At 37.7% G+C, this 27,162-nt stretch overlaps 1 protein-coding gene across 1 annotated transcript; it reads left to right on the top strand.

Moving 5' to 3' along the window:
- Positions 1 to 1,323: 1,323 nt before the first annotated feature.
- On the top strand, positions 1,324 to 26,393 carry LOC146146459 (membrane-associated guanylate kinase, WW and PDZ domain-containing protein 3-like). Its single transcript, XM_083390357.1, has 26 exons — positions 1,324 to 1,487; positions 2,084 to 2,214; positions 2,930 to 3,046; positions 3,385 to 3,504; positions 4,696 to 4,854; positions 6,477 to 6,590; positions 7,212 to 7,329; positions 10,801 to 10,883; positions 11,456 to 11,513; positions 11,919 to 12,076; positions 12,550 to 12,753; positions 13,533 to 13,647; positions 14,076 to 14,212; positions 14,833 to 14,959; positions 15,463 to 15,613; positions 16,040 to 16,291; positions 16,651 to 16,786; positions 17,968 to 18,034; positions 18,396 to 18,495; positions 18,628 to 18,744; positions 19,264 to 19,339; positions 19,977 to 20,141; positions 20,402 to 20,657; positions 21,480 to 21,618; positions 22,407 to 22,545; positions 25,042 to 26,393. The coding sequence occupies exons 1-26, from the start codon at positions 1,324 to 1,326 to the stop codon at positions 25,533 to 25,535; spliced, it is 3,897 nt and encodes a 1,298-aa protein (XP_083246483.1). The 3' UTR covers positions 25,536 to 26,393.
- The last annotated feature ends 769 nt before the right edge of the window (positions 26,394 to 27,162 follow it).

Raw genomic sequence — 27,162 nt, forward strand, 5'->3', positions numbered from 1 at the left:
CCTTAAAAACTTTGTGTTTTTTCAAATTATTACGAAAGTAGCAAGTTTAATAGGGTTTTTCAAAATAATATGAATGGCAGAAGGCCACAAATTAACCATAAAATAACACAAGTTGTTGATACAAACAAAATAATACAAAAAAATATATTTTATAATTTTTGGTACATTTTAAGGTGACATAATTTTCTGCTTACCATAATAAATATCTATATACTTTTTGATGGTATAAGTGTTATATTTTGGTAAATCACACTATAACGTATAAGAAAATAATATCAAACCTATATTTTACATTATATAGGTGTCTTGGTTTTCAATCGTAATATTCATAATATATTAAATTAAAATAAAATTATGGTAAATCAATTTGTTTCCATTTTCCATTTTTCAAATATAATTCAAACAGAGGAATGTTTGACATTTTAATTCCGAATCAAATTTAAAAGAAGATAAGAAACGTGAGGATTATCACATCAAAGTAAAAGATTAGGCTGATTTAATCAAGTCAGGATTAAAGTATGAGTTTAATGTCAGCAGAAAATAAAAAAATAAATTATTTTAAGTAGTGTTTGAGACCTTCACTGTATGTTTCTTTGTGGCGTTTTTGCTTATACACTATATTTTTAGATGAAGATTTTAACCTATGAAAGAGTTTGAACGTTCTATTAAGACGCAATCAATCCATAGTTTTGATTTAGCTAGATAATAATTGTTTAAAAATTATTGTAAAATGTTAGACTTAGTTTACATAATTATAAGGAATTTGGTAGAAAGCTGTATTTTATTTGGCAGCAACTCTAGCTTGACTAATTTTGCATCTTAAATTGGTTTGTTAGAAATACAGGATCATTTTAGGAAAACAGTTTCAAATATATATTATTTGGCGCCCTTTCACTATTGTACGTGAAAAGTTATGCAAAAAAAAAAAAAATAATACAGCTTACCACAACGCATATTGTTTGGGTTAGGGTGCGGGTTAGCGTTTGGGTGAGGGTGGGTCAAGTAATATTATGTTTATTATTAATAATAACTTGACCCACCCTCAACCAAACGCTAACCCGCACCCTAACCCAAACAATACGTGTTGTGGTATGCGGCATTTGAAGAAAAAAAATTTTTTATTAATTTTACGTACAATAGTGAAAGAGCGCCTATTATTTTAATTCATCTTTTTTGGAATAAAAAATCCAGGCCTAATCGTTTCCTGCGACTAAACCACACCTTTATAAAAAATTGTTCATTGTTTAAGTATTATTTTATAAAATATAAAGGCGTGTTTTTTGTTTAATTGTTTTATAGCAAATTAGTTGAAGATCGTTTTCAATGTCATCTGGCAAGAAGCACAAGCACTGGTCGGATCGTGTGCACGAAAGTGTGGTGAGCCGGAACAAGACCGGCCAACTCAACCTGGTGATTAAAGGGGGAGCCGAGGAAATAAAGTTCCCCTACTTTGGCCCAGTCAAGCAAGAAAAGGTGATTTATCACAGGTGAGTTCCATTGAAACGTAAACTACAAAGTTGTTCTTTCCTGTTTACAAGCCAAAAGTTTGTGGTATTTTTTTCACACCAGGGTTGCTACAAACCCGTCTGAAAAGTATGGCAGAACTTGACGGGACTTTGCAAGTGCACAGAAATTGAGTGGCCAGGTGTAACAAGTTTATAAATACGCCCGCTATTATAACACATAGGATAATCAGGTGCATTTCTTTTTTTAAGGCTGCAGGTCTAGTCTGGTGAAAACAAATTTGAAGTGCACTTGTCATACTTTCCATAGGGGCCACATAGTCATTGAATCTTTACTTGTATTCAGAAAAGTCTTAAATCCTATCTTTTAAACTAAATTCTTTAATTTTATTTTATGTCCAGCTTAAAATTTGTGTAACTTAGAAAGTGCCAGTAAAAAACATTTTTGAACTATTTTTCATTGTGTTCACTTTGGAAATGCAATCAAATTTTTTGTGTTTTTTTTATTGTATGAAAAGCCTACATAGCTTTTTAGAGCATTCAATATACAAATTAATTGGAAAGCCATTCATTTTTTTGAAGTTTCCTGCTAAAAATGAAAACACTCTTCTCATTTCCAGTGGTAAGATCCAGGACGGTGAAATTCTGCTCGAGGTCAACGACCAATCGGTTGTCGGACTCACCCTCTACGACCTTAACAACCTCATCAAGCAAGCGCGCGACCCCGTGAGGTTCAGGAGCGCTAAAGAAGGTATTTTATGCAAATACACACATTGCTGTTAAATTAGGAGGATAGAACTATCCAGCTCAACTTGTGTTCAATTTTCTCTCATTTTATGTAAACTTGAAAGATTTTAAATGTTGTTTTTTTTTTTAAATTTAAAGTAAGCAATTTCTGTGGCGTGTTGTCAAGGTGGAAGTTAAACAGAATAAATATTTAAGCTTTTAAAAAGGCTTAATCATTTTACATTTATCTTTTGTGTAATATATAGAGGTACAACAAAATTGACAGTTCCACATTTTACAAAACCAATTAGTTGAAACTATATCTGATGCAATGTAACCTTTATTATTGCCGACTGATATTTGCTTACTTTGACTGCAGATCAATTGTTTTAGACCTTGCTCAATAATTCATGTAATAAAAGTTTTACATTATTGGCATTTCTCTGCCCATCTCAAAAATAATTAGTCAAAACTCTATAATGGATGGATTATAATGGTTGGGGGTTTTTGTTTAGTTGAAGTAGGAATGCCAACACCTGTTGAAATAGAATAAGAGTTAATTGAAACATCAAAAATGTTACCTTACTTCTGGGCTTAAAGTATTTCATTCCTTCTCCATACATATATATCTGATGTAGTGTAACTTTAAATTTGTTAAATGTTGAATGATTGCCATTGATGCAAGATTTGAAATGCTGACATTTGTACAACCGATATTCGCTGACTACCGCTGATTACAGGCCAAACCCTGACCAAAGACCTCAAGTTGTACTTGAGTCAGCGATTCAACAAAGGAACGGTCGACCACCAGCTGCAAGCTGCTATAAGGGACAACCTCTATCTCAGGACACTACCTTGTGAGTAACAGTTTTGCTGTATAAGTTTACTATGTTAATTGTTGGGATGTTATTTGGTTAATCAACCCGAAAATCACTTCCAATTGCTCTAACCACTTATTTACTGCATAACTTTATGCTTTTGGTGTTTCTGGTTTTGGAATACACCTAACTGTAGAGGTCTGTACTCAATTTTGTACCAGAAACAGAATGGAAACTTTATATACATATCTGTGTATACTTGCTGTGAAAAAGTAAAATCCTGCACTCTTTGTTACTACATACATAACCTGTATGTTCTTTCATTATAAGGCTGCATTTATTTTAATAAAATCCTGCTTCATTTTTTGTTCATCCAGGCACGACTCGTCCGTTGAGAGACGGAGAGGCAGACGGAGTCGACTACAACTTCCTCAGCATCGAGCAGTTCCGTGAACTCGAGAAGACGGGATCGTTGCTCGAGAGTGGAGTGTATGAAGGTCAGATACAAAAATTTAAAACAAAATTGCACACAATTACCTTTACCCTGCTAATTTTGTTCGTAAATAATTGCTTTAATAGATTTTTAAAAAACAAAATGTTTAGCTGGAAAGGTTAGGGGGAAAATATAGTTTGAACCTAGGTTTAAAGTGAAATTGTTGCGGTAAAGTATTTATAAAATAAACATGATCGATTATAATTATTAGGAGGTGGTCAATAATCTAATGTAGTGGTTCTTAACCGGTGTAAATAAACAAATTAGTTTTGAGTTTCTAAAAGAAAATTAACTAATTAAGCTAGCACAAAAAAACAGATGTTTAATAAAATACTGCCCATGAGTTCATCTCAACTTCAAATTATGTTTCAATAAGCGATGCTCTTTGTGAAAAGACCTTGCCAGTTTGCCTTATGCCTTACTGGTAAAAATAAATAAGAGCCAGACCTACATCTGAACATTGGTTAGCTTTACTAGAAGTTTACTGAACAACATCATAGTAAAAAGCTGGTTGTTCCAAAGATAGCTCGTTCTGTTGCACCAGCCACTTTTTATTTGTGTTTTACTGTGGGTGTGATGATGCTATCTTTGCTGAACTTTTCCGCGGTCATTTCCTTGTGCGGCCACTGAATTATTTATCGGCCAGCAATTCCCACAAACAGAAGACAAGTGACTTTAGTTGGTTGTGAGCCTGGCCTGGCTTCTTGCTAGTGGAAAAAGTGTGGACAGAGCAACAAGTTGTTTAAGTTTGATAAGTTGTAGATAGAATGGTTTTATTTTAAACCATTTCATGTTGCATACTGATTTTCATGTTGCATACTGATTTATCAAAGGACTAGCGGGAGCCAGTTATTGTTAAACTTTAAGTTGATGGCTTGTATTTTAACCTGCTTGCCAGCCCAGCACCATTTAATAAACAAAGTTTTGAGTCAATAGCAATTATCTTTGGATAGTTTTTAATGTAGATTTTTTTAGCTTTTTATAATTCATTTTTCATAGTTGACTGGCAAGTTTTTGCAAGTTAAAAACTAGATATTGTTGGCGGTTTCAAATTGAACTAAGTAATAGTCAAAATGTTTTTAATTTTCGATTTAAATTATTTTGTCTTAATCTATATTAAAGCATTTTATTTGTGTTTTAGTGACATCACAGTTAAGCTATTGTGAGTCATGAGTTATTGTTAACATGTTGCCAGGCAACTACTACGGAACCCCGAAACCCCCTCCTGTACCCCTCTCGCCCCCTCTAGTGAGGAGATCCAACTCGGCAAGCGACCTCCCGGGAATGCACCCCTCGTCTGATGGAAAACGAAAGCGGAACCGATCGAACCTGGATCCCCCGACCTCAACCAATGGTGGGTGCTTCAACTATCATCCAGACTTATTTATTGCACTCTTGATCTATCGCCAGAAATTCACAATTTAAGTAGATAGAAATCACATTCTGGTGTAATCACTTTTTGGTTTAAACAAAGTTATAAAGGACGTTTGGCCAACAGGGTTAATAAAAAACAAAAACGTTATGTAAATACTGTTAAACAGTAATAAAAAATAGATTAACAATACAGACATAACTTTGTTTGCACCAGAAGGGTGACAATGCACAAATACTTTTGATAAAACTATATGTTTGCGGTCAAGCAATAAAAATACACTATTTTGGTGCTGTTGGTTGGTAGACTTGTTATAATAATTGTCAAAAGTGTTGTTTTTGTCCTTTGATGCATGGGTGGCTTTTGGAGATATTAGGCTAAAAATTAATAAGTACAATTCCTGGCTGGTTGCTTTGGTTGATTTAAATTGTTTTGTTTGTGTAAAAAAAAGTTTGTTTATTCTAATAGGAAATTTTAAATTGATTGTTTTGTTTGTTTCTGCAAACTGCATTTGTCACTACAGCTTTGTGTGTCAATTGTACTCAGCCCAAGATTTTTCCAACATGGTAATTATTTCAATATAGAGATTCCTCAAAACCTTTGTGTTTTTGCTTTAGTTCCAAAATAACACAAAAGTAAAATAAGCCAAAATGTAAAGTTTTTCCCATTATTGTGCAGCTCTGCATAAGGTTTAGTTGCAATGAACTGTTCTCTGCTGTTAGTATAAAGACATCATAATGTGGTCGTTGTACAAACACTACTAGTGTAGGCCGAACGCGTCGGTAAACATTTGCAATAAAGTGAATCTGTTTGCACAAACACTCACTTTAGTTCCTTTCCTTGTGGAGTTTAATCCAACAACAAGTTGTACACAGCTTAAGCTTTAAGTCTGTGGTTTCTCAAACTTTTTAAATATTTTTTTAAGTGTATTTTCTAACTTTGTAATGACCAACCTGCATTATTGAATGGACTGTACAAAGAAACCTCTTTAAATTGACGAAAATTATCATTTAAAGAAATATAAAGGCAAGTTAGTTGAGATGGTTTCATTTGCTTGGCTTTTATAATTTTATTTTTTAATATTTTTACATTTCTTTTTTTATGGCCCCTGAAATTACATCACTATCCCACTTTAAAACAATTTACTCAGGGTTTGTCATTTTATATTTGCAAAATGCTTTCTCCTGTTCTTCTCAAAACTCATAAACCATGTTTTTAGAGCTGAGGGTACCACACAGGCTTATAGGGTGAACTTATTCACATGATTCTGTTCAACAGGTTTAATTCATATTTGTTGGGACAAAGTAGTTTGGGACACAATATACACATTCGCCAGTTTTATTCAATATATAAAACTAAGATCTTTCAACAAATCTACATGTTTTTATTTTTTGTAAACTACAACAATATTTGTGGCATCAACCAGTGTAAAATAATTGTGGAAACACTTACAAAATAAAAAATCTGTTGATTTATGCTTCATATATTATTTTTTATTAAAAGTGGTTCTAATTTTAATACAAGATTGTTCAGTTCAGCGACGCTTATTTTACAAAAACTTATTTTTTGTACACCTTCATAAAGTGCTTACACCATTTTTCTAGCATCATCAGTGAGTCCACGACGGAGCATCACGAACAAAGAACCCCCAAAAGTGGGTCAACTCTCGGTAACCACAAAGCAACCGTCACCCACACAAACCCCCGACTCTGCCCCTGGTAAGTGTGTTTTATTGGAAAAAAAGCGCTAACAATATAAATTATTCAAGTATAATCTTAATGCTAGGTTCTAGTATTGATGCAATGTTAGTTTGTAACCTGCAAAGTCACTTAATTCAGCTGATTTTCCCAACTTATCTAAAATTTTATTTTTACAATCTTAATTATTAAAGGAAACTGCGCTAAATAAATAAAACCTTATTGATCATAGAAAAAAAATTTTAACCTTAGGAACAATCATTTAATTATTATTGAGCCCACAATTAAATTAAAAAAATACAAAAATAAAATTTAAGAAATAAATTTTGTCCAAAAAGTAAGGTTTTCAAATGTCAAATCACTCAGGCCAACGAAGGACACTCAAAAAATAATAGGAGCTCTAAATGGCATTTACATAACTTTGACGGTAGAAATCCATTTATAATTAGCCAACCTATTGTCAACCTTCTTTCTTTGGACTGGGATTGGTTGTGGAGTGTTGGGTTTTGTAATCTGTAGGACATTTGAATGAATGGCAAGTATAAAAAGTGTGAACAGGACTTACAAGATCATTGCTTTGTGACACTTAGCACATGTTTTCTGCTGCTTTGTGCCGAACGTAACAATCTGAAATATTTGCAGGATCCCCGAAAAAAGACGACATGAAGGCTTCGCTTCTGAGTTCGGAGAAGCTTCTTGGACCTCTGCCAGAAGGTTGGGAAATGGCGCAGACCGAGTCCGGAGATTTCTACTTCATAGAGTAAGAAAACATTATTTTGTTCTTCTTTAAAACCAGTGTTTTTCAACCTTTTTTGTGGCGGCTTAAATGCTAAGCATTAAGTACAACAGTGAGGATTTGACGACAAAATTCTCTTCACTGAACTTTTGCAAGCTTGAAGTAAATAAACACAAATTAGACAATATCACAAACTAAAGAGTCCTAGTCTATTTCTATGGGCCACCTTCTGTTTGTTTCTGCAATTTTTTTCAAAATATCTTTCAGAAAAAATCTATAAAACCTAACCATGTTAAATACTGCAGTCGGCGATCAAACCAAATGTCCTGTTTGTAGTCGCGACCAATGGTTCAAGAAATCCTTTTCTGAATTCTGCTTCAGAGCTTTAAAATATAAGTCAGTCATTTTGAGGTGGCACAACCACCACTGTTTTAAGGTGCTTTGCAAGACCAGGCTCAGTCTCACAAAATATAGACAGGCCCCAGCTCGTAGATTTGTACTCTACTGAGTCACTGAACTTCTTGTGAGCTTAACAAAACATAGACCGCTTTGACTGCAGAAGAGAATTAGAAGTAAAATATGAATGAATTATTTAGTTTGATGTTTTGAACCTGCTCATTTATTTTTATACCAATAGAACATGTTTGAACTAAAATTGTAAATCATTTCTTTAAATTACAACTTTATCATTTGAGTTGTAAAAAATAACGAACCTGGTAAAATGAGAAGTTTTACTGAAGGTAGCTTTGTAAATATTTTTTTGAGGGGGATTAAAAATATACCTGTATTGTTAAGTTGTGAGTTAGAAATATAAAAAAGTGTTAATAAATCAGGAAATGTGGAAATTGTCGGCCAAGTAAAGAAAGCAAAAAATTATGTGCAATATTTTTTTGCAATTTTTAGGAAACAAGGCATTAAAAATTGCTTTAGAATTTTGTGCTGGCACAATTTCATCATTTTTACAAACGGGATAAAGTTACCAACCCATTGAATTGCGTGCATAAATATTTGATGCACACAGGTGGTGGAATGATGGCACTGGCTTAACATGGAGGCCAACTAAAACCTTTATTGATTTCTCTCGTTTAGCTTTGCTGTGTTTGTGGCTCCAATCAATCACATCCATGTAAGCTGCATTTAAAATGATTAAACTTGTATTTCTTATCACCATTTCAACTGATTGAACATTTTAGGCAATTAATAATCTTCCTAAAGAGTCTGTACCTTTAGTTTTTCAACATTTTTCAATATGGATAGCTTTTCCTGAAAAACAAGCAAGTTTATTTTTTTCTAAAAAAACATTTTCTGTCAGGATTATAAGATATTTGGATTTCATTTTTATTGGTTTAAATTATTACCATATTTTGGGTGTGGTATTGGTCTGGTAAACTTGTATTGTTTCATCTCTAGTCTGTGGAGAGAGTACAAAAGTTGCTACCACTACAAAAATATGTCCAACCCATCACAACGGTTTGGACCAACCCACAATCAGACACTGCCAGCCATCTAAGATAATCCATTTATTTCAAATAAATAATAGCGAGGGAATTAATAACATGATCAACTCACTTTAAACAAATACAATCTCACAGATTCCAAATTTACCAATGTGTCAATGAAGAAGTGGTAATTTGTCTGGTGAGGATAGAATAGGTTTTGTATTGTTATTGATTTGTAGAAGTTTGTATCGTCACCCTTGGGACCTGGGTTAATTGTCGGCAATGTAAGTTCAACAAGCTTGAAATTAAACTTACCACAGAAATTAAATGGGAGAGAGAATTCAAAAGATATTTGGAACCTCAATAAACTGTGCTTACATAAACAGTAAAATGACCTTTCAGTGTGGAATAAAACATTAACTGCAATGTTTAACTGGTATTTAGTATTAAGTGTATAATACAGTTTGTTTTCTCTCTTAGGGATAATGCACCAATATTGATGTATGCCTTTAAATTGTGGGATTAATAATAGACTGTGTGGGTTATAATTAATAGACGTGATGTTCAATATTAAATATCACACATCCAAGCTTGATTTTTCACTTACCATTTTTAGCACAACTTTAAGCTTGTGCCAAGCCTCCATCTTGTAAATATCTGCCGGTGCGTTTACTACAACTTTGGTGTCACATTTCTCCGACCACGTTAAGTATTTGTTTCCCATTTGAAGGGCACTCAAGTGCTTCAGCAAATAGCCGGCTCCTTTGTGTTTGGCATACCTTCACTGCTTTGTTAGCTTTGTGCTCGACGCTGTTGAAATGGGATTTAAAAGTGCGCGTTGTTAATTACACTTTAATCACCGGCACCAGGTGCCTTGTCTAGCTGCTCCGTCAGTCGCTGGTTAACGCTCAGTTTGTTGCAGCTTGGTTTTTATAGGAGTTTTAGTTGTTATTTCATCAATGACAGTTAGACAATGTTGGCTGAGTTGTCATAAAAAATATATGTTTTTTTAGTGTTATATTTGTATTTAAGCTTTCATGTTTTGTGTTTCAAGTTTCAATAAAGTTATGCTTAGATTTTGATTCCTTTTTATTTTTATTTTTAAATTTAATTGAGGATTAGGTGGTAGCTTTATTTGTTAGTGTAACATATCAAGAAAGCTAAACACTAAAGCACAACTATTTCCGCAGTTTCCTCATTAAAGATTAGTTTTGAGATTTACAAAATTATTGCAAGTTTTAAAGTTTTGAAAATGTCTCCGTTTTTTTAAGTTTTGAAATGTCTCCAACTGAAGATGTTGTGTAAGTTTTTCAATGTTGGGTAACAACCTGTAAATTCCTTACTTATTGCTCTAAAAGTTATGTTCTTTAAAACTAAATAATTGGTTTTAATTAAACAATTAAACAACATCTTGGAAAATTTTGAAGCTGCTAAATACTAGCTAATATTTTTAATAATCTCTTTTTTATCATTCCAAAAAGTGTTTAAGTGTTAAAAACAATAATGTGAGCAAGTTATATTGCTTTTTATGATTTTCATAAGCAATCTAACTTAGAATAACTTTCAATTGTTTTGTGTTAAATCTATTGATAAGAAACTTTGGTTAAAATCAAATGTTGAATTCAAAGAATTATTCCTAATTTAAATCTAATATGCTTGAACTGCTATTATAACAGTAGCTTCAAGAAGAAAATTTATCTTGTTAAAACTCGAAGTATGCTATAAAATGCAGCGCTATATGTATATATTTCTGTTGGTATTTAATTATTGAGCGAATTATCTTGTAACTGTGTAATCCCAGTATCCCACAATACTTCTTTCATTCAAAACTTTGACTTAATTCTTGTAATTTTTTGTTGTGATTTCAATTGGTGAGCGATTAGGGTTAATGATTTTGGATCACTTCAATATTGCGACCCACGATAAAACAACCACACTAACATGTAATATCTATATATTTCTGTTCGTTTGTTAGAAACTACTTTTTGTAATCGCCACCAACCATTGCTTTACTTTTAGCTTTTAACTAATTATTTGCTCACAACTTTATTCACAGTCACTTGGGCAAGAAAACGTCGTGGTTGGATCCTCGGTTGGACGCCACAACTCGCAAGAAGCTGGAGGACTGCGAGGATGACGGTAACATTTCAATTACACCAGCTTTATTGACTTTTGGCCAAACCTATTGCTTGTTGGGACTGGTTGGTTGTATGTGTTTAAGGGACGTAATTGCTTTCACGACAGGTTACATTCTAATCGTTAATTTTTTCACTAACGTGAATGAAGGTCCTACACAAAGTAAAATTAAGAAAAACATTTTTTAGTTGGATTTGCTGCAATTGTTATGTTTTTTATCACTTTGTTGAAAACTTTCCATTCTGGGAAATATTAAGATAACTTGAATCAACCATGACTTGGTAAATAAAGACAAGGATAGATGTTGTCAAACTAGTTCGAACATTTATTCGCACCCATTGGTTCTTTTTATATAATTTAACAATCTGTAGCTTTCTCCAATACTCTGTTTTTCAGTGAAACATTAATATTTAAAAACTTAAAACTTAAACTTTAAATTGTAGTTATGTATAAAAATGTTTGTGGGCAAATCATGTTAAATCATCTATTTTATTTATTTATTGAATATTATTAGTAAAAGCTGCAGTCTCTTACACACAAATAAAATAAAACCAAAAAATAAAACATATTTTCAGAACTGCCATATGGTTGGGAAAAGGTCGATGATCCGCAGTACGGAGTTTATTTTGTTGAGTAAGTACTCTATGTTTTGCATCTTAATTGTTTATTAAATGAACTTTTTGTCAAGATTATTTCTTGCTGTGATAAATCATGTTCGTCTGCGAGTTGTTAAACCAAGATTTTGCTGTTTGTGTATAAACGAACAAAATGAAAGTTTTATGTTTGTGGCAAAATTTTAGTTATGTGCAATTTTACTCGGCTTATTCTAACTCAGAAGCGACCATTCTAAGAATACTTTTGTAAAGAAAAAAAACGAATAAATTACACATGATTAAGTAAATCTGTTTGTTTGGTTTTAATCTGAGTCAATATTTTATGCTTTTTAAAATAAATTAAATAAAAAACATATTTTTGCTTAAAATCCACTAAATTTGGAAAACCATATTATAAATTCCACTCACACTGTTTTATGTTTAGCCACATCGAAAAAAAGACACAGTTTGCGAATCCGGTCTTGGAGGCCAAGGGGAGACTCCCCCCTGACCAGACCGACTCGTCCGGCCCACCTGGCCTATCCGGCCCGCCCCCCCAACCAAGTGACCGAGACCTGCCGACCATGAATGGACATGACACAGGTCAGTGAGGTTTAACGAAGAGATTTTTTAACTTAACAGTTAAACCTCCTTTTATTTTGAATATATTTTTTTCTGAATTATTTCTAGGTAGATTATTATATATATTTAGGTTTCTTGGCTAGAAACTGCAGGTTTTTGTTAATATTCCTGCTGACATTTTAATTATGGTTGTAAAACTGGTAAATTGTGATGAAATATATTGTTAATTTGAAATTTACCTAAAGTTCTATTTTCCTTGGTTCTAAAGGTTAAAACAAAAGTTTTATGTTCGCTGATGTTTAGTATAATAAAACAAAAATTCATCTTAGAAAAATGTAAAAAAGTTACCCCAGGTTTGAAGACAAACCTTTAATTTATTGTCAATATTTTTTTAAGTTTTGTATTTTTATTTGTTAAGCGTTCTGTATTTTTTTAAAGTTTTAAATAAATGTATTTTTTTATATTTTTATTAGTTTTAATTTTAAACCCCCCAGGTTCGAGCCCGGACCAGGACCGGGGTTTCCCCTTCACGAACGACCCTTCCAAGTTAAGGGGCAAGGTTCACCGGGTTCCGATCGAGAAGAGTTCCAGGGGGTTCGGCTTCACGATTGTGGGGGGCGACGACCCCGAAGAGTTCCTGCAGATCAAGAGTGTGGTTCCGGACGGGCCGGCGGCCAGGACGGGCGACATCCAACCCGGTAAGACAAGTTGTGCCAATATGTCGGTGGATATTCGCACCAGGGCTGCCGAGTCGGTCATAGTCTGACTCGGGCAAAAAAAAGTCGATTTTGATCCCGAGTCCGGTCATATGTTCAATTTAGTAAAAAAAGAGTTCTTACTCTACAGCCTGTATTCCGCCCATTTATGTAATTCAAACAGGCTTTTCAGCAATTCACTCATAGAGGCGTGATATAACTCGCCCACCCACCATACGTCGGAACTCCAGGCACCCCAAAGTTAAAACGATTGCGCAATGAAATTAGAATTTCCTTTTTTACAAGTTGCGTAATCTTTTGAAATTGTGTTTATGCCAGCGTCACGCGATTTACATAAAGTCACGCGCCTTTACCTCAAGGGAAATATCCATTATCTGCGTATTACTTTTTTACACGCTAATTTAAAAAAATAGGACATTTTATTAAGATTAACGTCTATAAATATCAATATATGGTAGGCGTATTAAAATTCTAACGTTTTGAAAGTCACAACATTTTTGTTTTAAAGTTATGATTGCGCAGTTTTGCTGAATTGGACTGCTGTTATTCATATGTGGATTGTTGTTGTACATTTGCACAAAATCACCTTTAGCTTATTTTTGTGTTGAGAAAATTGAAGTCATTTTCCAACTAAATATGTTATTGTGTTGGCAGTTGCATTTATGCTGTTCAGTTCGAATTATATTCACTGAACCAAGTTGAAAAATCTTTAAACCATCTTTACAAAGTGTTAAACTTGATCTTGTGTTGTTGGATGGCAGGGGATGTTATAGTGATGGTGAACGACACTTGCGTCCTCGGATGGACGCACCCAGATGTTGTAAAGCTCTTCCAAGCTATCCCCATCACACAGATCGTCACGCTACAGTTGTGCAGGTACGTCACAATAACGTCACGCTTCAGTTGTGCAGGTACGTCACATTACCACGTGACAAACATGTTTTTCTGCGGGTTATGGCTGTAAACTGTTACATCTTTTTAACAAATCTTTTGCGAAGTTTTCACTAAAAATAAAACGTGTCTTTGATATTTACGTCTTACAAAACTTTCATACTGGTTGCATATGAAATTTGTTTGTTTCATAAATTATTGAAATACTCAGCGTGAGCCCACTCAATAGTAAACGACCTGTGTAGAACACCGAAACGTTGCAGAATAATTAATTAATTACGGAGATATTTTAAAGCATATAAATGTTGTCAATATGTTGACGTTACAACGCTGTTCTCATATTTTACAGCGAGATTATCAATAAAACATGAATTTATATTTTATACAACTTTGTTCTTCCACTCTCGCTCCAGGGGCTACCCCCTAATGGTCGACGGGGAAGACCCGGGGACTAACATTGTGACGACATACGCGATCCGGCCCGAGGACAAACCGATCGAGGAGTTCGAGCGACAACTTCGCGTCCTCAACAATCAGCTGGAGGAACAAGGTGAGAACCACCGCACTGTGAACATGCTGCTCGCCAAACCCGGATCTGGCCTCAGGCTTAACTCTATTGACCCGCGGAATATTAAATCAGTAAAGATAAAGTACAGCCCTAATGTGTGCGAATGTATTTTAAAACTAAATGTTGATAAAATTTTAAACTGAGCGACAATAAGTGTTACAGCCTGGCCCACAGCTGTCTCCTTTACATTTCTCCAGCGCTTTAAAATCTGTTTTTATTTTTACTCTGTTGTGATTTGTTAACCTATATCGGTTAAATCAAATGAGTAACAAACTAGATTTAACTGTGTATGATATTTATCACTTGTTAATCTTACCGTTCGCTTACTGCTCAATTTATTTTTGGCTTGCGGCAAAGTACAAATATTAAAAATATATTGGCAGCATACTTACTGCTAAACAACAATTTATACTATTTGACATTATGTCACGACAATAATTGATAAATACCATTAATAATTTCAGTTTTGCAACGAATAATGTAAATTTAGGTCCTTTTTTACATATGTTTCCAAAAAAAAGAAGAAAAAGTTCCGCTTGATGCGTGAAAACCTCTCGAGGTACAATCTGGTAACAAGTGACTTACACCTCCATTGATTTAAGGTTTGGAATCTGGTGGAGATTTGAACATGAGCAGCCCCAGCAAATCGATGCCAGATATCACTTCACAGCAGCATTATGACCCCTACTACATGGACCCCAACCCAGAAGTAGGGGGGTTCCCCAACAGGTTCGCCATCTTGTCTTTTCATTACGTCACAGTGCAATAGGGGTTGCCTTACAATGTTCTACTTATGAGTCAAGGAGAACAGTTTTAGTTTTTTTTTTAGTGCGCCTCATTCTCACTTTTGCAAACTTAAATTTTAGAGGCAAAGAAATTTTATTTAGTATTAGTTCAAACTTTCTCCTAAACCCACCCAGGGATCACATTTGGCTTCTTCAACATTGAATATAAATATATTTTTGTCTTATGTTTGTTTCTTAACTTGTTATGACTCACCTGGAACATCTAAGCATTTGTGAAATCTTGTATATATTTTTTAGTTTGGTGACCTTGTTACATAGTTATCAGACTTTTAGTTAAGTAGATAATGTTAAACCTACTCTACTGTGAAATCATCTCCTTAGTTGAAGTGATTTTTCTTCAATTTAAAACTAAAAGTTTGGTTTGTATATAATCTTTAGTTTTAATTTTATGGAACTTTTTGCTCAAAATCACCGCACCATTTACAGGGCCGGTAGCATGGGGGCCCTCCCCTCCCCACTCGTGATGCAAGTGATCATCCACAAGGGGGCGCAAGGGTTCGGCTTCACAATATCGGACAGCCCTCAAGGTCAAAGGGTCAAGCAGGTGCTCGACGCGAAGAGATGCCACGAACTACTGGTGAGATGTTTATCGAGTGTCGGTGAATTTACTACTGAAGATGTTTCGCTTGGTTATATCACTGAAACGAACTAGGATTGCCCGATAAGTTGCAGCCGATACCCGATGCCAACTTCCAATATTCGTCCGATACTCCGGTGCCGATCTGATACTTTTGTTTTTCATTTCAGCCATGATTTACGATCAACGCAACGTTTTTGGAAAAAAATGGTGAAATTCTCAAAAAATAGGAAATTAATAATTATACGGAAGGTAAAATATTTTCATCACCAAAAAAACCTTATACAAACACTTCTTCCAAATGCTTATTTTTTGGCCACAAACTCCCAAAAAAATCCCCCAGAAAACTATTTTGTCTACACGTCATAATGACGTCATCCATATATTACACGCAACGAATGTAAAGTGTTTAAACTTATTGCGCAGGAGGACGACATATTGCTTGAGATCAACGGGGTTGCTGTGCAGAACATGCCGCACAACAACGTGGTTCATCTGCTAAAGGACTGCCCGGCTGAATCAGGGGCTATATTCGTCATTCAACGGGGTCCAACCATCCAGCAGCTGTACGACCCAACCCCTGGGGGAAGGCCCCATTACGGGAACGGCATGTTACCCACCGGACAAGGGGGTTTCCCACCTAACCCACATATGGGAGGATATAAAGCGAAAATGAAGGTTTGTTTTATTTTTGTTCCGAAGGTCGTGGGTTAGAATCCCACTCAAGCAACATATTTTTTATAAACCTCTTCGAAATACTACTTATTTGTTAACGTGGAGTTAGTTCTAGTTATTTGAATATTGTTCTCACCGATTATCTTGTTGCAAACTTAAGGACTTGGTGAGTTGTTAATGTTGTCATTTTGCGTCGTAACCCTAACACAATGTTTTGCTGTTGGTTTGTAAAGGTTAAAAATATTCCTTTCCATGAAACTTTAATCCTGGCAAGTTAAACACCTTGATTCTTAAATTTTGAAATTTAAATTAGAAGTTCGTGTTCCTAACTTAATATATTTGCTCTGGTTATTTCCCCGCAGCGTTCCCAGACGGAACCAGGCCTGGGGAGCGAGAATGGTTCGGTGGTCTCGGCGCCACCGGCCAGCTCGGTGGGGAACTCCCGGAACCAACACCCTGTCAGCGCCCTTCTTTCCGAATATCGAGCAAAGCAGATGGGTAAGTGATCTGGTTGCCACGGTTACGATTGTTATTGTTGCCACGCTACTGTTGCTATGGTAATTGTTGCCACCCTACGGTTGCTATGGAAATTGTTGCCACGCTACAGTTGCTATGGTAATTGTTGCCACGCTACAGTTGCTATACAAATTGTTGCCACGCAATGGTTATTGCCACGCAACAGTTGCTATGCAAATTGTTGCCACACAATGGTTATTGCCACGCAACAGTTGCTTTGGTAATTGTTGTCACGCTACGGTTGTTATGGAAATTGTTGCCACGGTACGGTTGTTATGGAAATTGTTGCAACGGTACAGTTGTTATGGAAATTGTTGCCGCGCTACAGTTGCTATGAAAATTGTTGCCGCGCTACAGTTGCTATGCTATGGAAATTGTTGCCACGGTACAGTTGTTATGGAAATTGTTGCCACGCAACAGTTGCTTTGCTAATTGTTGTCAAGCTACGGTTGTTATGGAAATTGTTGCCACGGTACGGTTGTTATGGAAATTGTTGCCACGCAACAGTTGCTTTGCTAATTGTTGTCAAGCTACGGTTGTTATGGAAATTGTTGCCACGGTACGGTTGTTATGGAAATTGTTGCCACGGTACAGTTGTTATGGAAATTGTTGCCACGCAACGGTTGCTTTGCTAATTGTTGTCAAGCTACGGTTGTTATGGAAATTGTTGCCACGGTACGGTTGTTATGGAAATTGTTGCCGCGCTACAGTTGCTATGGAAATTGTTGCCGCGCTACAGTTGCTATGCTATGGAAATTGTTGCCGCGCTACAGTTGCTTTGCTAATTGTTGTCAAGCTACGGTTGTTATGGAAATTGTTGCCACACTACTGCTGCTATGGTATTTGTTGCCACGCTACGGTTGCTATGGAAATTGCTTCCACGCTACAGTTGCTATGGTAATTGTTGCCACGGTACCGTTGTTATGGAAATTGTTGCCACACTACTGTTGCTATGGTATTTGTTGCCACGCTACTGTTGCTATGGAAATGGCAATATGTTAAGGTTGCCTAAAATTGTTGCCACGCTACAGTTGCTATGGCAATTTTTGCCCAGCTACGGTTGCTATGGAAATTGTTGCCACGCTACTGTTGCTATGGAAATGGCAATTTGTTAAGGTTGCCTAAATAATGTATTTCTAACAAGCGTAAACTTTCTGTTTCAGCTTCAAATTTTCGCCAAGAGAGCTTCGCCCCTCCTGGTCCGGATTACCAGCAGTACGGCGGTGGACAGTAAGTGTACATAAGTGCATGTGTGTGTGAGGGGGGGGGTACTTTTGTTGTGACATGTTCGCTTGATGTGAAACACAACTTAAGATAAAGACCAACAAACTATTAAACTACTTTCAAAATGAGATGTTTTCACGGGGTGTTTGTGTCAATGAGGAATTAGTAACATTTTGTGAAAATTACGATACATCTTAGATTGTACGCGTAAAACATGTGAGGTGTTATATGGCTTGGGTGTTCTTACAGCTGTGTTTTAAATTAAAAATATCGACCAGCTTCTATGGCACCTAGTGGCTCTGTATGTCTGTGTGTCTTGTACTTGCAACACCAGCTCACACAGGCAAGTAAAGGTTGTTGTTTCCAGGTTCCACGACGACAACTACATCGAGCTCACGGTGATCCTGAGGCGAGAGGAATCAGGATTCGGGTTCAGGATCCTTGGAGGAAGCACACAAGAAGAGAAGGTGAGCTCTGAATATACGATTACTATGTGGTTAAAATAAAATTGGAGGCGTGAATGTTTTCGTCTGTTTATAATGATGTCATAGACCATCACCAAAGAACTGACGTCATTGATGTGCTTTATTTATTGCCAGGTAACAATAGGAGCGATTGTTCCGGGCGGAGCTGCGGACAAAGAAGGAACTTTACGAAGCGGAGACGAACTCTTGACTGTTGACGCACAGAAGGTTACCAGGATGGGGCACAACCAGGTATGGACTTTTGGGACACGACTAGGTATGGACTCTTGGGACACAACCAGGTATGGACTTTTGGGACACGACTAGGTATGGACTCTTGGGACACGACTAGGTATGGACTCTTGGGACACGACTAGGTATGGACTCTTGGGACACAACCAGGTATGGACTCTTGGGACACGACCAGGTATGGACTCTTGGGACACGACTAGGTATGGACTCTTGGGACACGACTAGGTATGGACTCTTGGGACACGACTAGGTATGGACTCTTGGGACACGACCAGGTATGGACTCTTGGGACACGACCAGGTATGGACTCTTGGGACACGACTAGGTATGGACTCTTGGGACACGACTAGTGGAATCAAGGGACATGACTAGGTATGGACTCTTGGGACACGATTAGTGGAATCAAGGGACATGACTAAGTATGGGGTGGCAGGCACTCGGCTAGTTATGAACTCTTGACATATGTTTTTACCCACCTTAATTTAATGTGTTGTTCTTAATTTAATGTGTTGTTCTTAGGTGATTGGTTTGATGGGGAACGCAGCAAGGAACGCGGTCGTCCAGCTGGGAATCCGTCGCAGGGTCGGAGCAACGCGTGAGTAAACCTGAAGTGCTTTCCAGGACTCGCGGGCATTAACATGCTGAGGACCCTGGCTATTATGCTAACATATGTCACTGTGTGTTGGGGGTTGGCCACCTAAACACCTAACACAAATAATAAACAACACAAACCCGTTACAACAGGATTGTAGATCACTGCTCCGTTGAGGTATATGTGAACAGTAAAACTAAAGGTTGTAACAAAAATTGAGAGGTTACCTTGTGTGTAGCAACCTAAACACCAGTTGTGTTAAACTCGGGTAGGAATTAATTGTTCCACCTACAATGTTATCATGTATGCAGCATTTTTAATCGTATCCGTTGGTGCATTCAGTTGTGCAATATAACTGCGGAAAATACAAAAAAAAAACAAGTTCTTTTATAATTGTAGAAACAGAAAAATGGTGACATAAGATTCCATACAACTCACATTTAAAACACCAAACTTCGTTGTCAAATTAAACTGACATAACTTATTATTAGGGCGATTGTTGTTCAACTTAATTTTTGTCAACCTCCCACTAGCGGTTAGAAATTATTCCGAAGAGTTCCGCAAGGTGGCGTGGCAGGCCTCAAGTCAGCTTCATCTTTCTAGACACCTCGAAACTTAAGCATTCTATTATTTATTGCAGAAATGCCTGTTCGTCCGATGAGCCGTGGCCCGAACCCCCAGCGCCCCCCCAGTAGGGGTCCCCCCCAGGCCCCACCTGCCCCCGGCCAACCCTTCAACATCGTCATCCACAGGAGGGAGCACGAGGGCTTCGGCTTCGTCATAATTTCTTCGGTCAAGAGCACAGGTTCGGTCAGGGCGTGTTGGTGATATTTCAGTGTGGATCATAATTTGGAACCTGTTAAATTCACCTGTATGATCGTAAAATCGTTTCTACCAAAACTTTTATTTTAAATTGTTTGATTTCAACTGAGGGATTAAAAATGCAGTTGGACAAAGAAGCATTTTTGCTAAAATCTGAATTAGATTATAAATATGCTCTAATGCATTGAATTGGAAACTTATAAATTATCTGGTTGTGGTTCTAACCGTTGCAATCTCCCGAAGGTCTTGGGTTCCAAGCCCCGCACAAGATCGGCCGTATCATCGAGCGCTCCCCAGCTGCGAGGTGTGGCCACTTACGGGTGGGTGATCGCATCCTGGCTGTGAACGGGGTCGACATCACGTGCTTGCACCATGGACAGATCGTCAACCTCATCAAGGACAGCGGGTTCGCTATCTCACTCCAGGTGCTTCCCCTAGAAGCGGTCGAGGGCGACCTCGCACAGGGGAACCACCCCCAGCAATATCATCAGCACGACAGGTGAAGATGCTCTCATCTTTATGAGTTCCCGGGGTTGGGTGTTCGAGTCTCGGTCAAGCACCTGTTGCTACTTTATGTGAATTGCTGCATTTTTGTTGAGTTTAATTTCCTGTACACATTATGGGTGTTCGATATTATGAGATCGACCGATACCCGATACTGAGTTGTTGCGTGCCCGATACCGAAAGCCACAATTTGTGTTTGAACGTAACGTTCTATCACCTTGAAACTTTATTTCATCAGCAAATTGTAAACGAACTATTTAAAGCAACTCTTAACGCTAAAGCTAAGTTTGACTTCCTGGACTGCAAAAATAAATTTCAACTCCAGTTTGCTTGCTTGACTGAAGTAATGACGTTTGCACTTTGTCCAAAATATCGACTATCGGAGATAAATACGAACTATCGAATATATTTTCCTCATTATCGCGTGGTTTTAAAGATTCGTACTTTCCTGCTTTATATAAAATTAAAGGGCTTACATTTGGGAATCCAAAACCATTGCCTGTAGTTTATGTTTGTCGATCGCTGATCCGCGGACGTTGATATTACAAGTACAACTCAAAGTTTAAAATCTTGGCTAAAACGAAGTATTATACGTTTGTTGAAAATATACTTTAATCGAATTAAGGAACTGAAGACACAATAAAAAATATAGATATATACATCAAGGTAAAATATGTTTAATACAGAAAATAATCGAACAAGAAATTCAAAAATATATATTTCTTTAAACAAACCTTTCACCTTGCATTAATTTGGTTCTTGTACGTTCTAGCTCCGACGTTAAACCTTGTCACAATGCCTGCTTGTGTTGTCATAGTGATTACGTCATAGTTGACCTTCATCGATCGAGCAAGGGGTTCGGGTTTGGAATCCGGGGGGGTCGCGAGTACAACATGCCCCTCTATGTGCTGAGGGTGGCCAAAGAAGGTCCTGCGGCTGCAACTGGACGTATCAAGGTGATTATCAAGCGTTTCTTCATTAAGCACATTTACATTAAGAATATGAATTGGCGGATTTATTAATACTAGGATTCGACTATTCTAAATTCAGAAAAAATAAACGGGACCGTTTACCACAAGCTATTTACGAGCCTGACTTTGCCTGCGTATTATTGATCGACTTGGCTAGGTGGTCATGTTTGCAGAAAACCTCAGTTGAACCATTATTTCGGTTTTCCCGCCGAGGCTCCCGGTGAACTTTAATATGTGTGACCGTTATCGTTGGTCGGTAGGACTTTTGAAGGACTAGAGCTGTTGTCTACACTTGTGTGTGAAGGTTCAGTAAAATTAGAATTATTATAATTAAATAAACGAAAATATTAAGAGTTTTGTCTATCGACGCCACGAAAATATACAACCATATGATTAGCGAGTTTCATAAAAGTGTAGAGTTTGACCTAAAATGCGAATTAAACGTAAATAATAATTAATCAAAGTTTATTTTTAAACTCGCGTCAATTTGTATTTAGAATATGAATTGGCGAGTATATTTCAACTAGAATTTGAGTAAAATGCGAGCTGAAATTAAACCTAATTATACCAGGTTAAATTTTTGTGTATCCTTATTTGCTGTAAGTTGGATTTAAGTTTCAGGGATTCTGATCAAACCGGAACTAAACTAGAAGCAAACAAGGTAATAACAAATAAAATTAGAATTAATCTTTCTGCATTTTGGTCTGAATTCACTGAGTAAGACAGCAATACCCTCCATAAGTTTGCTGTGTTGACAACTGAGTTGTTGGCAGGTTGGCGACATCCTTGTTGCGATAAACGGCTGCAGTACAATCGACATTCCCCACTCACATGCGATAAACCTCATCAAGCAAGGAGGACATACTCTAAGGCTCACCCTAAAACCTGGCGACGGATCTGTTCCTGAGATCGGTAAGTTCAAGAGCATGATGCTGTCGTGATTGCTTCATGTGAGTGTCGTGATCGCATTATGTGAATGTCATGAGCGGATCATGCGAGTGTCGTGAGTGTCGTGAGCGAATCATGTGAGTGTCGTGAGCGAATCATGTGAGTGCTGTGAGCACATCATGTGAGTCTCATGAGCGCTTCATGTGAGTATTGTGAGCGAATCATGTGAGTGCTATGAGCGCATTATGTGAGTGTCATGAGCACATCATGTGAGTGTTGTGAGCGCATCATGTGAGTGTCGTGACTGCTTCATGTGAGTGCTGTGAGCGCATCATGTGAGTCTCATGAGCGCTTCATGAAGTATTGTGAGCGAATCATGTGAGTGCTATGAGCGCATTATGTGAGTCTTGTGAGCACTTCATGTGAGTCTCGTGAGCGCTTCATGTGAGTCTCGTAAGCGCATCATGTGAGTCTCAAGACCGCATCATGTGAGTGCCGTGATCGCATCATGTGAGTGTCGTTAGCAAATCATGTGAGTGTCGTTAGCAAATCATGTGAGTGTTGTTAGCGCATCATGTGAGTCTCGTGAGCGCTTCATGTGAGTCTCGTGAGCGCTTCATGTGAGTCTTGTGAGCACTTCATGTGAGTCTCGTGAGCGCTTCATGTGAGTCTCGTGAGCGCATCATGTGAGTCTCGTGAGCGCATCATGTGAGTCTCGTGAGCGAATCATGTGAGTGCTGTGAGCGCATCATGTGAGTCTCATGAGCGCTTCATGTGAGTATCATGAGCGAATCATGTGAGTGTCATGAGCGAATCATGTGAGTGCTGTGAGCGCATCATGTGAGTGTCATGAGCGCATCATGTGAGAGTCAGGAGCACTTCATGTGAGTGTCGTGAGCGCATCATGTGAGTCTCGTGAGCGCTTCATGTGAGTCTCGCGAGCGCTTCATGTGAGTCTCGTGAGCGCTTCATGTGAGTGCTATGAGCGCATTATGTGAGTCTCATGAGCGCTTCATGTGAGTCTCATGAGCGCTTCATGTGAGTTTCATGAGCGCTTCATGTGAGTGTCATGAGCGAATTATGTGAGTGCTGTGAGCGCATCATGTGAGTCTCATGAGCGCTTCATGTGAGTATTGTGAGCGAATCATGTGAGTGCTGTGAGCGCGCATCATGTGAGTGTCGTGAGCGCATCATGCGAGTCTCGTGAGCGCTTCATGTGAGTCTCGTGAGCGGTTCATGTGAGTCTCGTGAGCACTTCATGTGAGTCTCGTGAGCGCTTCATGTGAGTCTCGTGAGCGCTTCATGTGAGTCTCGTGAGCGCTTCATGTGAGTGTCGTTAGCGAATCATGTGAGTGCTGTGCGCGCATCATGTGAGTGTCGTGAGCGAATCATGTGAGTTTCGTGAGCACTTCATGTGAGTGCTGTGAGCGCATCATGTGAGTGTCATGAGCGCATCATGTGAGTGTCGTGATTGCACCATGTGAAAGCTGTGAACAAATTTGTTTTAATACTTAGGTAGTTTATTATTTTGTTAATTCTCCTGTACATTGTTATGCTGTAGATGCGATGCCGACTGGTTGCGTAACAATTGTTTGTGCGATAATAAACTAACTGGACAATTATCGCATGTCCCATTAATTATAACCAATAATTAACTTGGTAATTCAATTTAGCTTGGATAATTTAATTCCCTGCTATGACATCAGAATTGTGATTGCCCTGGAAACACAATTTAGCAGTCCGCCACCTTGGCAACGGTTTGCATTCACGAATGGTGTCCCTAGCAACGGATTACTAAGGCACAGGCCGCTACTTTAAGCGCTGTTTTAACGAGTTTCCATAGCAACAGTTGTGTGTCCCAGATAACAGCAAGTCATCAGGTCGGAGCCGGAGCTTGAATAACCTGCTTTCGTCGAGCAACTGGTAACTATCACCACGCGGTGCTCACGTGATGTGCACGTGATGTACACGCGTGCAAGTAGTGATACTAACACGTGCTGCCACTAGCGAGGTTCCTTATGCTTGTACCAGCATCCCTGTATATTAGAGCATGGTTTTAATGTTTGTTGCATGCCTAACACCTCATCCTACTAACAATGTTTGCATAATTCAGCGGATCTCGTTGAAACCGATGATTTACAAACCGCAGAAGACGTATTTTCTTGAATAATTCGAGTTTTATCAACATTTTAAACGTTGGGTCTTTATTAACAACAAATTAGTTTTATCACCTTGTAAATATTATTTGCACCTGTGTTTTTAATCAACAAATAAAGCATTGTTACGCAACAATCGTATGTTGTGTGGCGCGATCACTTTGTATTTCCTTCGATGCTTTTAGTGTTTTGTAAAAAGTAGTGAGCTTAGAAATATTTGTTTTAACCTTCACAGGTGTTTTTAAAAGTTAAAAGCATATCGTTGTAGTGTAAAAAGTGAAAGTTTACCGCCCTCTCGAATTTGTTTTTCGGTGAAATAATAATGGTTAACCTTGAACTGACCTTGCCACGACGTGTTGCACAGAACAAGGCGGGAGTTTGCCCTCATTGTCCAACAACGAGGCTACAAACCTACAACAACAACAATTACAGCAACAACAACAACAACATTTCCAACAACTACAGCAACAAGAACAACAAAAACTCCAGCAACAACAACAACAAGAACAACAGTTACAACAAGAAGAACAAAAAAACTCCGCTCATCCCCCGAGCGCGCCCCTAGTGGTGGGAAAAGACACCCGGAAGCAGCAACGACGTCGCGCCAACTCAAGCGGAACCGTCCCAGGGGAAGCCCCCCTCTCCCCCCAGCGACGCGCGGTCACTCCCAACTTACCCCGGGACACCCCCGATAATGACGTCATGAGCAACGGGGCGCCAGTGACGTCAGACGACGCGTCCACGGAGAGTCCGACAACCGAAGTCCATGAGGTGTCGGGTCCCGGGAAGAAGAAGTCGAAGAAGAAAGGTTCAAAGGTCGGACTCTGGCTCTCGCCCAAGAAGAAACAAGCAAAGTAGACCGGACGATATTATCGCGGCCGATAACGTCCGATGTTATCGATAGGGGCCGAACCCGCTCGATAATATCGTTTAGAAGGCGATACCCTGTCCGATAATATCGGATCGGCCCCGATATTCGTCCGATACTTTGGTCGCGATCCGATATATGAAAGGTATCGGCCACGATACGATACATGTGAAGTATCGTTCACGATCGCAATAGATTTTGTTGCATATTTAATAAGTCACAAAACGTGAAGCGAATTGATAAAGTATGTTGTTGTTGTTCTTGTTTAGTTGATTAACTTCTACCATCCTCGCATTTACCGAGGTGCTTGTGCATTCCAACCTTCTACTTACAAACGGTGCGGTTTAATTTTGCTGCGGGTGCTAACAACTACTTTACCGGCTGCCGATATTTCAAATGTTGCCATATTTTTCTCTAGTTGCAGATCCGAGATACACCGTGTTTATGAGTTTTATGTTATTTGTTCAAAATGTGTTGCTATTTCGTTATTTTTCCCAGTATTGTTTTTTATTCCGCTGTATTCAATAGTAGCGTTTGTAAAACGATCGAAAACCTTTTGTAAATACGAATGTTTTACAAAAATCGCGATTCCGAGATAAAATTCATTGTAATTTATGTTTTTGTAAATACCACTGCTTGTTATTTCTTATCGCCCATTTACCACCCAATTGTTTTTGCGGAACTAGCCACATATGACACCTGTATTACAAGTGCTAATCTTAACTGTAGCTTTATCGTTTGGTGTCAATTGCTTACAGCGATGTGATGCAACGGTTTGTGATGTTGTCAAGCTGCTTGTATCTCGATAATTGCGATAAACTTACACATCTCTTCAGCATTACTACATTATGACGTTTCTTGTCGTTTTACAATAAATACACTATTTTGTAACTGTAACAAAGCAGCAAGCAATCTGGTTTATATATTGCCCTTCAAGCTTTGCTTCAGCATAGATTAACGTGGTTTGTTGCTTGTTAAACGAAATATTGGAATTTAAAGCGAGCTAAGGTTTGAACAGCAAGGCATCTGCAAGTGACTATCCGGGAGGGTAACTCCCATCAGTTGGGCCGCGATGCAAACTCGGAGCGCCCATGTTTATTAATATTTAGTTGAGATAAATTTCTCAGCTTGAATGCAACAGTGTTTCTTTTATTGCCGACGTTTCCAATAAATACAGACGTAATTACTTTTTCAAAGCAGCTATATTGCCAAAAAGTGATGATTGAGACTCAAAATGATTTGTAACTCGCCATAAACATAGAAATTCCATTTGTGTGAAAATCATTGAAACATTGCTTTTCAAAAATTAAGTCAAATTAACCTAGTAGAAGAAAAAGCCAAGTTTAAAACACACACTTTTTATATTACATCTAGCAATGCTTGTCCACAGCTGAACTGGTTCCAGTGACATATGTTTATTTAATGCGTGGCCTGTTACTACAAGTCTTTAAAGTTTAAACTATAACCACAGGCTTTGTGTCGGAATATAGTTAGCGTTTTATCGTTTGTTTTTATTATTATTGGCCAAAACTTTTATAAGATTAATTTTCGAGTTGTATTTGAAAATTCACACGAGCTTACAATCCCATTATTACACAATAATCAATAAAATAAACC

This window comes from Ascidiella aspersa, chromosome 5, assembly GCF_963924565.1.
Source record: "Ascidiella aspersa chromosome 5, kaAscAspe10.2, whole genome shotgun sequence".
Classification (NCBI taxonomy): Eukaryota; Metazoa; Chordata; class Ascidiacea; order Phlebobranchia; family Ascidiidae; genus Ascidiella; species Ascidiella aspersa.

Bases quoted from the DNA above. Each gene is read 5' to 3' on its own strand.
- LOC146146459 (XM_083390357.1), top strand. From the start codon at position 1,324: ATGTCATCTGGCAAGAAGCACAAGCACTGGTCGGATCGTGTGCACGAA. The intron at 12,077-12,549 runs GTCAGTGAGGTT...TAAACCCCCCAG, and splicing joins CATGAATGGACATGACACAG to GTTCGAGCCCGGACCAGGAC. The intron at 22,546-25,041 runs GTAAGTTCAAGA...CGTGTTGCACAG, and splicing joins CGGATCTGTTCCTGAGATCG to AACAAGGCGGGAGTTTGCCC.